Source organism: Bacillus rossius, chromosome 2, assembly GCF_032445375.1.
Source record: "Bacillus rossius redtenbacheri isolate Brsri chromosome 2, Brsri_v3, whole genome shotgun sequence".
NCBI lineage: Eukaryota > Metazoa > Arthropoda > Insecta > Phasmatodea > Bacillidae > Bacillus > Bacillus rossius.
In genome coordinates this window covers 123,539,165-123,554,456 of record NC_086331.1, presented here as the reverse complement: position 1 = coordinate 123,554,456, position 15,292 = coordinate 123,539,165, and the positions used below count along the sequence as shown (strand labels likewise).

Sequence of the window (15,292 nt, the reverse complement as noted above, 5' to 3'; positions counted from 1 at the left end):
TTCTAGTGGAAGCAGCTGCTGTCACTTCCAGTGTCACTTTTACTGGTATCAGTACTTGGATCGTTAGGAATGGCAGCTGGCTCATTGATACTTCTGGGACCTGAAGATAGGATTTCTGTTGCTCGTGGATCATGGCTTGCACTGCTTGGTCTTGTGTTCTTTGTGTCTCTCTATGATCTTCTGAATTATGTTGCTCTAAGGACACGAGCTGGAAACATTTTTCGGAAGAAGTATGAATTAACACTTTTTGAAGTCCTCGACATTTCCAACAAGTGAGTACCACAGTGTTGTTGTCTTAGTGAAGAAATTGTTCTTAAGCCTTAAAATAATCTGTTTTTTTTTTTTGTAATAATGTGGATGTTTAAATGTTGTGTGTAGTTTTGTTAATTCAGGCAGGAATATAAACCTATGATGGTGAGTTGGGGTTTGGTACCTTTTTTTCTTTCAAAAATACTACAGAGCTTTACTTCTTTGAGATATTTAATTATAGCTTTATGATTATAGGCCAATTCATCCTTTGTTATCTTGGATTGTTCAAGGTCATGTATAGAGATTGTAGAAAAAATTATTGACTGTAGTGGGATTGATAAACAGGAAAGTGGGCATCAGTGCAGTGCTGCAAAGTATTACAGATTTTCTGTAATTATTACTGATTTATATGTCCAATAACGGAAACACGGGGTGTAATTTGTTTATTACGGATACAAAGAAAATTAACGAAGAGCTAAAAGTAGTGGTTGTTTATATGTTCTGGCACATTTTCGGGATGCTTTGATACATTTTGTACCATAAAATTTTGGACATGTAGCCAATTAGCAGTGTCTATGGAACAATTTTTTTTGGATTTTATAAGTTTGCAGAACATTTATTTTGGTAAATGGGGTAGGTAGTTAAGGTTTTGGCCACATTGGAAAGGTGAACGAGATGGCAACAGCTGATACTTATCAAGTTCCTGCAATTGTGTTATCTTTTGCATTACCATTGTTTGACATGCCATGGTACTGCTGTTACTTCTACATCTAGCTGCAAAAAGATTGTTCAAAGTTACAGGAAAGAGTGGTCGTGTCTAGTTCCTTTGAAAGTATTTGCAAGACATGTATTTTGTGAGGTATGCAGGTATGATTTTGTTATTGCACATGGGGGGACGTGATGACTGCCGATGCCATATTGAGTCGAAGAAGCGTCAAGACTACGGTAAAGTGATATCTGTACACAAACATATTTTGTATTGTTTTGTAAAAAGTGGTGCTAGTGAGAGTACGAACACCAAACTGTTATTTATGTTACTTTGTTTCTGGTGGAACATGATATTCCATGGGCTGTTTCCGATCATGTGATGATCATGCGAGTAATTTGTTTTGGGCCACCTTTCTTGATTATAAAATAGCCCAAAAGTATGGTTGTGCATGGACCAAAATGTCTGTTTAGTACAGTGCATGGCAAAACAAACTAAAGAAGAAATTGCATCAGTTTGGCAAGTTTCAACATTTTCATTATCAATTATGGCAGCACTGACAAAAATGCAGTTTCTTTTCATGTTCATACCAACAGCTGATATGTAGCTAACTTGTTAAGTCTAAAATTATTTAAAAATTATGTAATTTAGTATAAAAATATACTATGTGTACATAATTGAGCCCACCCCACCACCTTCCTCCAAAACATCTTTGGCTTTGTCCTTGTGAGCCAATTAACATGTTTGTGACTACCATGATTTGACAAATTGAAGTGAAATTCATTTTTAAAGATGTTGTGTATTCAATGTCTAGAATCTCTATTTGAATCCCCATTCATTATAGAGATGGCAATGTCTTAACACTTCTAGTAGACAATCTATGACTATTTTAAGTCCACCACTGCGGTGCTGACTCAGTTGATAACACAGTACAGTCTTTAATGGCCATTATTTAGAAGCATCTCACCACCCTCACATTAGTTTGGGTTAATTTATATCTTGTAGCTTTTTTCAGTATGTTTTATCTTTAATTGGTTACTGAAGCAGTGTGCATATTATTGTATTGTCAGCTTGTACCATGTGTGTGTCAATTTGATGGTAGAATAACCAAGTTTCTCAGATCCCAATAATTTCATCCATTCTTCATAATGCATCCTGTTGGAGACAGGTCATAGTGTGACAAGAAACACTTTTTAACTCAACTAGTTATCTTCAAATGCTAATTACCTTTGTATGCATCATTATTTATACGCTAACATGATTGTTCAGTAGGTGTCACTATGGAACTACGTTGTATACATCCGGTGTATTTCTTACTCACAGCCCCTTTGCTACTAGGTGTCCCAGTTTTTACAAATAGTTCTGTTCCATCTATATATGCTGTTCCATCTATATATGTTTATATATATATATATATACAGTAGAGCACCCTGTATCCGGAATGGTCGGGACTTAGACTATTCCGGATAGTAGAAAATTCCGGAAAGTATAAATTCACTATAAGGCCCCCTAATTGAAAAAAAAAATTGCTCCCGAAGTTTGTGAACATTCTGTAGCTGTAGATGAGGATGGCAAGGGGGGTGGGGGTAGGGTGATGACAGCTACATCCGGTGGTGTGACCTTGCCACGGGCACGCTTATCAGACCTTGCCTAGAAGCACACTACAGCTACGTGACTGTACCATGATGTCCGTGCGAAGCAAGCAGACGTAGGCGAGACGTTTGACATTCAATGAATTGTGTTACAATTACGTAATTTACATACAGTTTGTATCCACATGTTGCATAAATAAAATATAAAATAATAACACATGGTACAGTTAGGTACGGTACATTACAAATAAAAAAACACTTACCATGACTCACTGTAGGCTACACATGTCCCGCGAATAAAAAATAATGTCCTAGAACTTAGATAAACTGCATTGAAATAATCACTGTATACGGCCCCTATTGTCTGTGTGTAAGAAACATTGTTTAACAGTCGCATTAATTTAAATTTAAAAAGCTAAACAACAAATTACCTAAATCGTCACACATTGTGAAAGACAGGAGAAGTTAAAGTTAATCACTGTCACTGTCACTCTGAACGTAACTGTTTACGTTTGTGCCACTGGTGCCAGGTGTTGGATCGTCAATGTTCTCACTCGTAGTTGAAGCAGGTGTGGAAACAGGAGCTTTTTTGAACATGTCACTAATGCGTTGTTGCCGCACACATTTGTGCTTCTCTTCAGTCAGCTGTTTTTGAAGCATATACAAATGCATAATTTGCTGGTCGTTGATATAACTTCGTTGCTCTAGGCCAGCTATTAATCGTTCAATGTGGTGAAGGCACTCATCTTGCGAGATTTTCTCCTGTGGTTCATCTTCATCGCTACTGCTTTCATTGTTTCCGTCGTCTTTGTTACACTTAACAGAGTCTAATATCTCCTTATCTGAAAAGTGATGCACAACGGGAACATTATCATCAACACAAAACCATTCCACAATGTTTTGTTCTTGCAATTGTAAGTCTTCTAGTTCTGGATTTGTTATGTTCTTGGCATACTCCAGCAGTTCGTTCACGTTTTTTTGTTCAAAACCTTTGAAGTCGGCTTCATTTCCCTTGTCATGAACCTCGTCACGATAAACCAAAGTCGGCCACAATTTAAACCATGCCTTGTGAAATGTTGACGCAGGCATACCTTCCCATGCACGAGCTAGTGACCATATGACATCCTTTATGGTGTATTCCTTTTTAATTTCTGAGATTGTTTTGCCGCCATTCAGATCAGATAAAAAGTGCTTCATGAACTCCGTGCGATAACGACATTTTAGGGAGCGTAATATTCCCTGATCTTGCGGTTGGATTAGTGCAGTGCAGTTAGGGGGCAGATACATGACAGAAACACTATCCCTGTCTAGTGTTTCAGCTGCAGGATGCGCGGAGCAGTTGTCTAGCACAAGGACAATCTTGCAGTGCGGGTCTAAGCCTATCTTGTTACAGTGTTGCCGGCTCTGGCGCACAAAACTGTCAAACCATTCTGTGGTTATTGCAGATGTTATCCACGCGGTTTTTGTAGCTTGGTATTCAACGGGTAACACTTTAACACCTTTTAGCGCCCTTGGGCGCAAGCTTTTGCCAATTACGAGTAGCTTCAGCTTGTGGGTACCGGCAGAATTTGAACAACCAAGCACGGTCAATCTGTCTTTAGAATCTTTCATCCCGCTGTGAGGATTATCTGCAGTGCACAGCGTGCTTCGAGGCATACAACGCCAGTATAAAGCAGTCTCGTCCGCATTGTAAACTTGGTCTGCTGTTAAGTTGTTGTCCAACACATATTCTGCGAACTCAACAACAAACTTTTCCGCCGCCGCTGTATCTGCAGAAAGCTTTTCACCGCTAACTTTGAAAAAAGAAATTCCATGGCGTTTTTTGAATTTATGAAGTCACCCTAACGAATCGTCACAATCGTATGTTAGATTCAGTTCGGCATGAAACATTTTTGCCTGTTCTATCAGCATCTGTCCAGAAATGCTAACACCTTCACTTCGCCGCAAACAAAACCATTGATAAAGAGCATTATCAAGGTCGCTACATTTACTACCCTGCATTGTTTTTCTGTTTTAAATTTCTCTCTTCGTATCACTGTCCGAATAAAATTTACACAGTTCATTCTTTTGTTTCTTTATGTCGTAAATCATCGAAATGCCGACATCATACGATTGGCTGAGATTTTTAACATAAGTCCCAGCATCTAGTTTCTTGAGAATCTCAACCTTTTCTTTAATGGTAAGAACTTTTTCCCTTCGTTTACTACTCTTTTCCTCATCACCAGGAAGTTTATGTTTTGAAAACATCACGTGTCTGCAGGAACGTACATACTAGCGATCGCGCACCACAAGCAAGACTGACATTGAACGCACACAATACACCACTCCCCCTCCCCTACAACGCGTTATCACGGCGCGCTCACGTGTAGGCGGGGCCGCTGCCGCCAATTCCTGATATGCGCTCGACGCCCGTGCACTGCAGTCGCGAGACCGGAAGCCTTGGCTTCCATCATAACTCGCTGAGTGTTTATAAAATCAAGTGCACCCTGACTGACTAGACGGGGCGTGAACTGCGCAAACAATCGGTATTTACTTCTGCGGGAATAACATATATTAATATATATTATAATTCATTTAAAAATATATATATTTTTTTAAATTTTGTAAATTTTTTTTTAACTCTCGGAAAACATCCGGATAGTAGAAATTTCGGTAAGTAGAATTACGGATACAGGATGCTCTACTGTATATATATACACACACACACACACATACCCTTAAGTGTGTTTTATAAAATTTTCTTGCAATATGAAACATGACTTGTCTAATTTTTTTAATTTGTGTTGTTTCACAAAGTGCTTTATGCTGGTAAGCTTTAAAAGAAACTTAACTTTTTTAATGTAAATAATTGTGAAAAGTAATTGATTTTGTCTGTCTCGATTCTTATTTTCTCTAGGACTGTTTCTGCAGTGCAGGCTGTGTTGTCCTGCCTTACAGGCTCTGTGGTGTGCATATGGTCATGCACACGTAATTTTCTTCGCTCATCTCACTTTATGTCAGAAGCATATGCATGGTTTGGTGCTGCATATTTCTTCTATGACATATGGTCCATGTACCAGGTACATACAAGCAGTTTCAGTTCTTCCCACAGTATCCAAACTCGAAGAATGTCGAAGGTGAAGGACTACATAGTTAAGCAGCCAATGATTCTTCTTCACCATATATTTATTGGTTCATTTGGATTTCTAGTTATTGTGGTAAGAAATTAATGTTTAAAATTAATTCTATTTGTAATGATTTTAAAGTTGATAAAGTTTTAAGTGGATTTTGTGCTCATGTACTATTTCTATGTATGATGGGGTTATGTGAGTTTATTTTTTCTTGGCTTCTTAGTGGAGGCTAAGTATGTTTTTAATTGGTTATACGAGGTGTGTAAATTAAGTAATGAGACTCATTTTTTAAAATTTTTAATTTGAATACTGTATAATTATTATTGGGTATTGTCTCCCTCAAAATAACTTCTTGGGAAGCCATACAGCACTGGAGATGGTTCTTCCAATCCTCATAGCAGCGCTGGAATTCGGATACTGGAATAGTCTTCAGCTATTCGGTTACAACCGTTTGAAGGTTTTCGAGTGTTCCAATATGACGTTTCTTGAGGTGAATTTTCAATCTCGGAAGAGGAAAAAGTCACAAGGACTCAAGTCAGGCAAATAGGGAAGCTGAGGAGCTACAGGAATGTTTTTTACTGGCCTTAAACTTGTTTACTGAAATTGCTGCGTGACAAGGCTCATTGTCGTGGTGCAGCAGCTAGTTGTTCTTGATGTTTGATCTCGCACATATGACCCTTTTTCTAAGGTTCTCAAGAACCTCTTGGTAAAATTGTTGATTAACTGTTTAGCCTTGAGGCACAAACTGTTTGGGGATGATTCCCTGGCTATCAAAAAAGAAAATCAGCGTGCATTTGATTTTCGACTCGCTCATTCTTGCTTTTTTGGGCCTGTAGAGGTTGAAGTGTCAAATTCCATGCTCTGGCGCTTGGATTCCGGGTTGTCTTAAACACCCAAGACTGTTCACTGTTAATGAATGGCACATTTTATGAAATGGGGATCATTTTCAATTGACTCCAAAACGTCAAGGCACCTTTCCCTCCTGATGTCCTTTTGGTCCTGCGATAGGAATGGTGGTGTGAGTCAAATTCAACTCTTCCCCTATCATTCTGACAGTTAGCTGATGATCTGAATGCACAAGAACCCGGATTATGTCGACGTTTTCATCGGTTCTTGAAGATGAAGGCATTCCGTTTTGTGGTTCATCATCAATTGAAAATACCTTAAACCAGTGGAAAACCTGGGCCCTTGAAAAAGCACTGTCTGTGTAGCCCTGCTTAAGTTCAGCAAAAGTTTTTGTTGTACTGTGCCCAAGTCTGAAGTAAAACCTGATAGCACACTGTTGCTCGAAATTAATGGCACTCATTTTTAGAATACACTAGAAAATAACTGTTTCACGAAAAAAATTGCTATGGACAGCAAAATGTCTCTAGCAAGTTCAAACTCGTACTGAAAGCTTATCACATGTTCACCAGCCGCTCCTCCAAGTCTCACATCCCCAGTGTTGTCAGATTGAATTCTACATTGCCAGTCTCATTACGTAATTTACATACCTCATATTTGTCTCGTAGAGTAGATAATTCTAATCTGGATGTAGGGCGTGACAGGATATGCTGTCATTACATGACAACTGGAATATTCTACCTTGCCATAAAACCAAGCAACATAAATTTATTAATGTTTAAATACTATTTGGAATTACACTTTTCCACTTCTGGAAAGCATTTCATAGCTTTGAAAATTAAAGAAAACATTTTAAATCTCAAAATTACAAGTATTAATTTAGTCAGTTGCACCTTTATTTTGAAGAAAAAATGTTGTTGGTAACTTTTTTGTGCAAGTGACATTTAGTAAGTTCTTTGAAAGAAGCATTGAACAGTGACAAGGTTGTCCATAACCAATGCAGAGAATTAAATTAATTGAACTAAGTAAGGAGAGTAATTATTTTAGTTTTATTTTAGAGTATTAACACGTCAGCTTGCAAATCATAGGTATTGAACTCTCCTGAGTATCAGACTTAATAAATACGTGTCACTAGTTATATGTATACATATTATATATCACATTGAGATGTTACATACAAGTAGTAAAAATTTTAACAGTAACAGTTAAAAATCTCAAAAAAATGTATAATATTTTGCAAACATATTACAGTGTAACCCCTCAAATCTGAACCCCGGACATCCGAAATCTCGGGAAATCCAAACAAGTTATTTTTGACAAATTTAAGTTTGAAAAAAACATGCAAAAAATTATTTATTTAGTCATAAAACAATTATGTATTCTACATTTTAATCTTATTTTGCATAATTAATTTAAAATTAACAAAGAAGTACAGTTAGCATACCTAACAAAGTGTACAAAGTGTAAATGTGTCTACATACATATGTCATCCAGGATCGAAAAACTGTAAAATTTGGTTATGAAATTCTTTAGGTTAATCACTTTGCAAAAATAATGAAATAACAATAGAAATCACAAAATATTGCTTAATCTCACTGGAAATCAGTTCTCTTCAATGGTCGAAGTGACGAAAACCTTCCCGCGGACACAATTGCACGCCAGCATCGCATGAACATGACATCGTTTGGCGTGGCTGCTGCGTGTTGTTCTACGAAGCACAAGGTGCTGTAAAGAGCAGAGGCAGCGTCAGTATAAGTCACATTGACTGTCGAAGTTGTTTCTTCCTCACTGTCACCAGCTACATTGCCGCCATGTTGACTCTGGACCATACTCACTATTTTTTTATTTATCCTTTCTTTACTCTTACTACCGCCCGCCGGTCTGTGACCTATAAACACTTCCCCCCCCCTCCTCCCCGCCATCTTCATTTCTTTTCCCTGGTTTGCTAAGCATGCACGCATGGTGTACTGTCTTGAAAATCTTGCGCAGCTCAGGCCCGGGCGAGCATGTCCCGTTTGCTGTGCTGTCTCCGCTGCCATTGGTTATCATGGCTGAAAGTGGCACCTGCCTGCACTGGCAAGTGATACCGTAGCCCACCTCTCTCGGAGCCTGCAGTCTAAGCATCCTCCTCCCATGCTCGCCATGCGTCTCTTGTGCGCGATCTAGTTGGAATCATTTGTAGTTGGTCTTTGCCACCGGTGCCACCTCCCAGGGGCCGGTTACTCTACAAGAGTAGGCCCTTCCTTTGGACTTAACATGCAGTCTAACAGCTTAACTGAGACCGTATTGCTCTACCACTGTATCTCTGTGAGAGACCTTAGCATTATTGTTTTCTTTCCCCACTAAATAGTAGTTCATAATCCAGTAGGAATTTTGAAATGCCATTTTGGGGGAAATCAAAGTACTCAAATGTTTTTTTTTTTTAATATTTATTTTTCATGTAAAGGCTATTACTCACCTAAATTACCTTATCAAATTACGTGAATGCAGAACGGACAGTGTGCAGAAATACTTGTATTTTGTAGTAACATGTGTTTTTAGTAAATAATATATGGCAGGCAAAATTTTTGAGTTATAAGAAGTTAACTATAGAAGTGAGAAGGAAATACCTATATCCAAGATATGGGAGTTAAAATTACATTCAAATACCTATGTTGGGCGGGAGTTCTTCAAGCCATTATAAATCAGTCTTGGCTTTTATAGTTTGTAATTTAGATAAAATACAAAATATTTTAGATTTAAGAATAACTTCATTGTAAAGGTTTATGGACTTTATGATTCATTAACTGTCATTTTTTTGCAGTAAACTATTTTGTTAGTAATCAGCCAACAGTTTCCATACAATCAACACATACACAACACTACAATACAGGTTGAGCACAAATGATGACTACACTTTCAAAATATTATAAAAACTGAATGGTGTGGACAATTTACCTGCAACTTCTTTCAGCCAATAGAGAATACCTTAAAGTATTTTTTTTAATGTTTTGGATTCGTTTGTTGCAGATGCCTCCACTATATGCAGCTAGTTTTTATAATGGTGCTTACCACACAGCAGAAGAGTTGATGCTGCTTCAGTTAGCAAAAAGGGTGTCAGTAACTGTTGTGCAACGTGAATTTCACACACATTTTAATGCGAAACGACCAAACTGGTCATCCATTTATACATGGTACAAGATGTTATAAGAGAAAGGGTGCATTTGCAAAGGCAAGAATCATGGTCAGCCTCCTGTGCCGGAGGAAGATGTGGACCGAGTTGAAGCATAATTTTGTGTAGCCCACGGAAATCAACTAGGCGAGCAAGTAGCGAACTGCAAAGGCCCAAACAATGGTATCGAAAATCTTGCTCAAACATTTGCTCATAAAACCGTACAGATTCCAGTTGGTCCAGGCACTCAAACAAAATGATTATGGTGCACATGACATATTTTGCTCCAAGGTGTTAGCGAGGATCGACAACAACAACCTACCCTGAGGTTAATTTTCTTTGTCGAGGTCACATTCCACCTGAATGGCAAAGTGAATAACCACAATGTGCATTTTTGGGGAATGGAAAATCCTCATGTGACCATCGAGCATGAGAGTCCCCAAAAGTGAACGTGTTCATGGGTCAACATGTTTACGTTGTGGCTTCTGCCTCAATTGGAAGAAGATTCAAACAACTTCATCTTCCAACAAGATGGTGCACCACCTCACTTCCACTTGTTCGTGCAAGTGTCGATAATGCATTGTGGTTTAAATGGCGACCGCGATCACCAGACTTAACCCTATGCGATTTCTTTTTGTGTGGTTATATCAAAGACAATGTGTTCGTCCCACCTCTGCCGCTATCTTTGCGGGATCTGAGACAGCGAATCACAGTGGCAATTTAGTCAATCACCGCCAAAACATTGCACAAAGTGTGGGACGAGATTGAATACCGCCTCAGTGTTTGCAGCATAACTCCAGGAGCGCATATTGAGTCACTGTAACTTGTAAAAAAACTTTCAGATATTCTCTATTGACTGAAAAAAAATTCAGGTAAATTTGCCACCTTGTTGAGTTTTTTATGATTTTTTGAAAGGGCACTTACATTTTTGCTCAGCCTATATTGGCACACAAGAAAAATCAAAACAAACTGCACTGCTTTAATGCATAGTAGGCACGAGGGATTTCAAAACCATTAGGTTTTTCCTCTCCATGAAAATAAATTAAATGGCTTTGTCATTTTCTTTGTCGTGGATAACAATAGGCTTTCACAAGCACGTCTGTACCACGTGTCGCTATCCTCAGATTGTGATTAAAAAATGAAGAAACATTAAAACATTACTATTTTTATTAAGCCTCTTGCTCCCCAAGTTTTAGACAAAGCTAAATCCATAACCAACTTCGTACGAATTCCAATTCGTAACGATTTTGTTCACAAAAACATTTTTACATAGCTTATTTCATAAAAGTCACTGTTTGTTTACATTCTGTGTCCCACAGTTGACAGTGGCGTTTCAACCGGTCGTAACTTGAACTGTTTGGCTTCACCCATTTCAAGTCATCCATTGGCACACTCTAACCTGAATCCTTATTCTTCGTCTTCTACCTGATGCTGCAGTCCTATCCACTCCTAGCTCATGCCTAGAATCCAGTTCATGACCTCATGGCCCGAAAGTGTGTTCAAATCTTCACCGACAGCTTTTTGGGTGCTGCTTTACAAAGTCCACCTGCCCCACAAATGTTACACTACCACAGCAAACACTCAGCACACACCATTGCTTGCCACTCCTTTCTTATTAAACTATATATGTATTACAGTTAAATACTTATTTATGACATATTTATATAACAAATACTAAGCCAGATACACTTAATAGTGAACATAATGCCTTTTATAAGTTCAACCCTCTATATTGATGCTGTTTCCAATTTAGAAGCCCATTTCAAAGTGTAATCACTATAACATATGTTTATAGGTCTGTGTTTTATCGAAAGTCCTTACGCTGATGGCAGATGTGAATAAATGTGAGATGGCAGACCTAAAATAAATATTTGTTTATATTTTTATGACTTGGGAATGTAGTATTCAAAGGATAGCCCAATTGTTTTAGTAATGTCTATTTAATCACTAATATTCACACAAGTCTCTTATTTTACTACCTAGCTATAATTCACAGAAAATTGAAGTCCAATGTCTGTCCCTAAAATAATATTACTCTAATTACCCTACTATTTACACGTGTCGTGTTGATATGTGTCTGCAAACCACTCTACAGTTGATTCAAAGTTACAGCTTTATTCTGAATGCAGCGCCATTGGTACCCCAAGCCTCTGCCACTTACTGAAATAATCCATTGCAACTAGAATGTACTGGAATGTCCACGAATGTAGATTTCCATCTTCTCAACTACAGCTTCCACAATGTTTGACCACATTTTTCTATTACTTCAATGCTGTGGCTTTTTTATAGTTTTTTATAGGCTTTTTTATAGTTCCTGTACCTAGCCTCTACATCCTTGTGGTATTTCAACCAGTAGTAACCCTGATGGATCTTGGCAATTGTCTTGTTTAATCCAAAGTGGCAGCCAGAAGTCCCATTGCTTGTTTCCTTCAACACCACTGGCACTAGGCTTTTTGGGTGTTGTAGTGTGTAGTAGCAAATTTTCATTTTGGGCTCTACCATGCCCTGTTCAACATCCCATGAACCATTCTAAAGAAACCCCCATTGTTTCCTCAGCCTTTCTGTGAGTGGATATCTCATGCAGTGATGGGCATACTTTTCTTTTCTCTAACCAGCGTATAATGGATCATAGGTCAGGGTCTTGACATAGCCACGTGGCATGTGAAGACATAGGAGGAACTGAATGTGTTCACAAATTCAAAATCACAAAGATTTAGTAGGTGATGCACTGTACATGGCCTAACTTGAGCAGTATTCACATGGAGTTGGTCACTTCATGACTTAATATTGCACAAAGTTAAAGTGTGGGCACATTATGTACCAATAAGCACATTTTACAAATCTGCACTAAGGCACTAATGCTGCCAAAAAGCTCTTAACAATGAATAATACAAGTTACCCTAAAAGTAAATTAGCACTGAAACACTTTGATTTTGACGATTGTCGACCATTGAAAACAACTACAGTAGAGCACCCCTCAACCGTAATTCCCACAAACGGAACTCCTGATATCCGGAACTAATTTTCCAAAAAAAAAAAAAAAAAAAAAAAAAAAAAAAATCCACACTGGAATGAGGCATTTCTGCTTGTGCCTGACTGTACATGCCTTCTAGGCGCGCGCGCGCACGTCTGTCAGAGAGCTAATTACACGTCTGTCAGAGAGCTAATTATAGCCAGTCTTTCCCGCGCATTGCGTCGACAAGATGCATGAAGTGTTATTCTTGTGTATGTGAAATGTAAACTGTGCGTGGCAGTGACTATACACTCTCCCGGAAGTGTGAATCACTAGCATGTCAACACCAAAGTAACACAACACCGCAGCTGTAGTCCTAAAGCTGGGTTTACGATTGATTTCCTTAAGAATTATAACTTAACATCGAGCACACGATTAAGTCAAAACTACATTTTCCAGTTTATGATTGACATGGAAGTCGTTAATTCTAACCAATCACAGCACAAAACACATGGTCGGCCATTGTTCGAAATGGAGAAGCAGGTTTGAAATAGGTTATTGACAAATGGGATATCTATTTTTCGAAATGGATGATGATTACAAATTACAAATATACGAATTCTAACCCAAAATACTGCCTCGCTCGGTTCAATAATAAGACATAAACTTCCGGTTGAAAGGTTCCGGTTTGTTGTGATTGGTCGCTTCCCTTAAGTCTTAAAGAAAAATATAAAATATAACCATTTCTGTTAAGTCTTAAGTCATCATATGGTTCGCACACGACCCGTCAAAATTCACACACGACAATCATAAACCATTCCACTAGTTTACATAGAGTCATATGGTAAGTACACGACTAAGTCTTAATTCTTAATTTTCAATTGTAAACCCACCTTAATACCTCCCCTGACCCCTCTGTTTCTTCCTCTTTTCTCATGCACGCAACCACCTACAGTGATAAGAAACACGTGCCTGCCAGCTTGCTTGAATGAAGGTCATTCAACCGGCCCGGAGGCCGGCCCTACCGCAACTCCCCTTACCCGGAATTTTCCCATAACCGGAATAGACCTCCCCCCGATGATTCCGTTTGAGGGGTCCTCTACTGTAATTACCCTATGAAACGCAATAAGTATGACACTTTTATGGTACTAAAAACTGTCTGCAGACCATGTAAAATCCATTACTAACATTAATTATAAAGGACTGACGTTAAACAATGAGAAAGTTTGATTAACTGAAAACTGATGGGTATGCTAAGGGCTAGGCTAGTGAAGTGCAGTATGGCATCTTACCTCCACAAGCTTCTGCACGAGACTACCCTTTTCTCACAACCAATGATGGCAGCACGGCATAGCTTAAAGGCTGCGTGCAACATTACCATATCCCAAAGCAATTACATTAGGGTTTAAAGCAGCACAGAAACAATGATGCATACAGTTACATAAATGCTAATTAACTATTGATAGGATTTAAAAGTCAGCATTGAAAAGAATACATGAATTAATCTTACTAAATCTTGTATATACCTAAGGTCTAAGTGTTTTTATACTTGAGGCTGCCTGTAGGCCATCGCACACACATTAACATTGGCGAGTGGGGTAGAGGTAGGAGAGCCTCGTTATAGCTTAGCTTGGGTCAGAGAACTATTAGTGCCTGTTGTCTACTTGAAGCTGGTGTATTTTTATTTGTTTGGAACAGAAATATGCATAGGTAACTGTGATTGAAGTGTTTTGTTTTGCTTCCCTTTTTATCTTTTGTATGGTTATTTCAAAGAGACAACAACAATTTTGCTTGAAACTTATGGGAAATTTTTAATTACAGCTATGCTAGACATCCTGGTAGATTATTTTTCTATAATTTTTTTTAAAAATTGAGCTAGAATGATTTGAGTGTTTATACTTTAGTTTTCTTTGGCATTGTTGTTATGTAACAGTGATATAAAATATTTTTATTATTACCATGATTGGTGTATTGTAATTTGGTTATTTTTTTTTTTTTTTTTTTTTTTTTCAGTATCTACGTGGTGGTTTGGGTGATTGTGTCTTTGGGTTTGTATACCTTATGGAACTCAGCACACCATTTGTTTCATTCCGTGGTATACTAAGTAGGCTAAAGGTAAGAATACTTCAATCATAATGCAGTTGAATATGCAACCAAGGAATTTAATGGTAATGATTGTAATATCATTTAGTTTCATTTATCATCTAATAAACACTTTTTGGTTTTGCATTTTTTTTTTTTTTTCATAAAATTTAAATGAGTTTTATGACTAAACACCTATATTTAATGCAGTATTACTTCCATTTGTTGATTTCGATAAAATTTGTCACACATGTACATCTTAAAGTTTAAACTTATCACTTATGTGTTACTTCTCATCATAACTATTTCTTCATAACTAGTAATCATGTCTTATAATAACAATTTTCGAGACTAGTGTGTAGTAAATATTTATGTTACACTAATAATTCAGTAGTTTTGATTTTTTTCTTCACAGATGAAGGCTTCTACCCTATACTTTGTGAATGGATTAGTGATGCTAGTCACATTCTTTTTTTGCCGTGTGATGATGTTTCCTTACGTGTGTTACCTGTACAGTCAGGTAGTGGGGCTTCCTTTCTTTGAGGTAATTTTTCACCATATATTTTATATATCCATGGTTAAGTACCAGTTCATTAGAACTTGTAT

General features: G+C 37.8%; 2 protein-coding genes across 2 annotated transcripts in view; both read left to right on the top strand.

Annotated features, from left to right (window-relative positions):
• The window catches only part of LOC134528976 (sorting nexin-17-like), a 290,609-nt gene that overhangs the window by 248,189 nt on the left and 27,128 nt on the right, over positions 1-15,292 (top strand). The gene's annotated exons all lie outside the window — the stretch shown is intronic.
• The window catches only part of LOC134529749 (TLC domain-containing protein 3A), a 35,733-nt gene that overhangs the window by 9,297 nt on the left and 11,144 nt on the right, over positions 1-15,292 (top strand). Inside the window, exons 2-5 of the mRNA XM_063364145.1 lie at positions 7-272; positions 5,444-5,744; positions 14,618-14,719; positions 15,102-15,230. Coding sequence (XP_063220215.1) covers positions 7-272; positions 5,444-5,744; positions 14,618-14,719; positions 15,102-15,230 — 798 coding nt within the window. The remainder of the gene's footprint in view (positions 1-6; positions 273-5,443; positions 5,745-14,617; positions 14,720-15,101; positions 15,231-15,292) is intronic.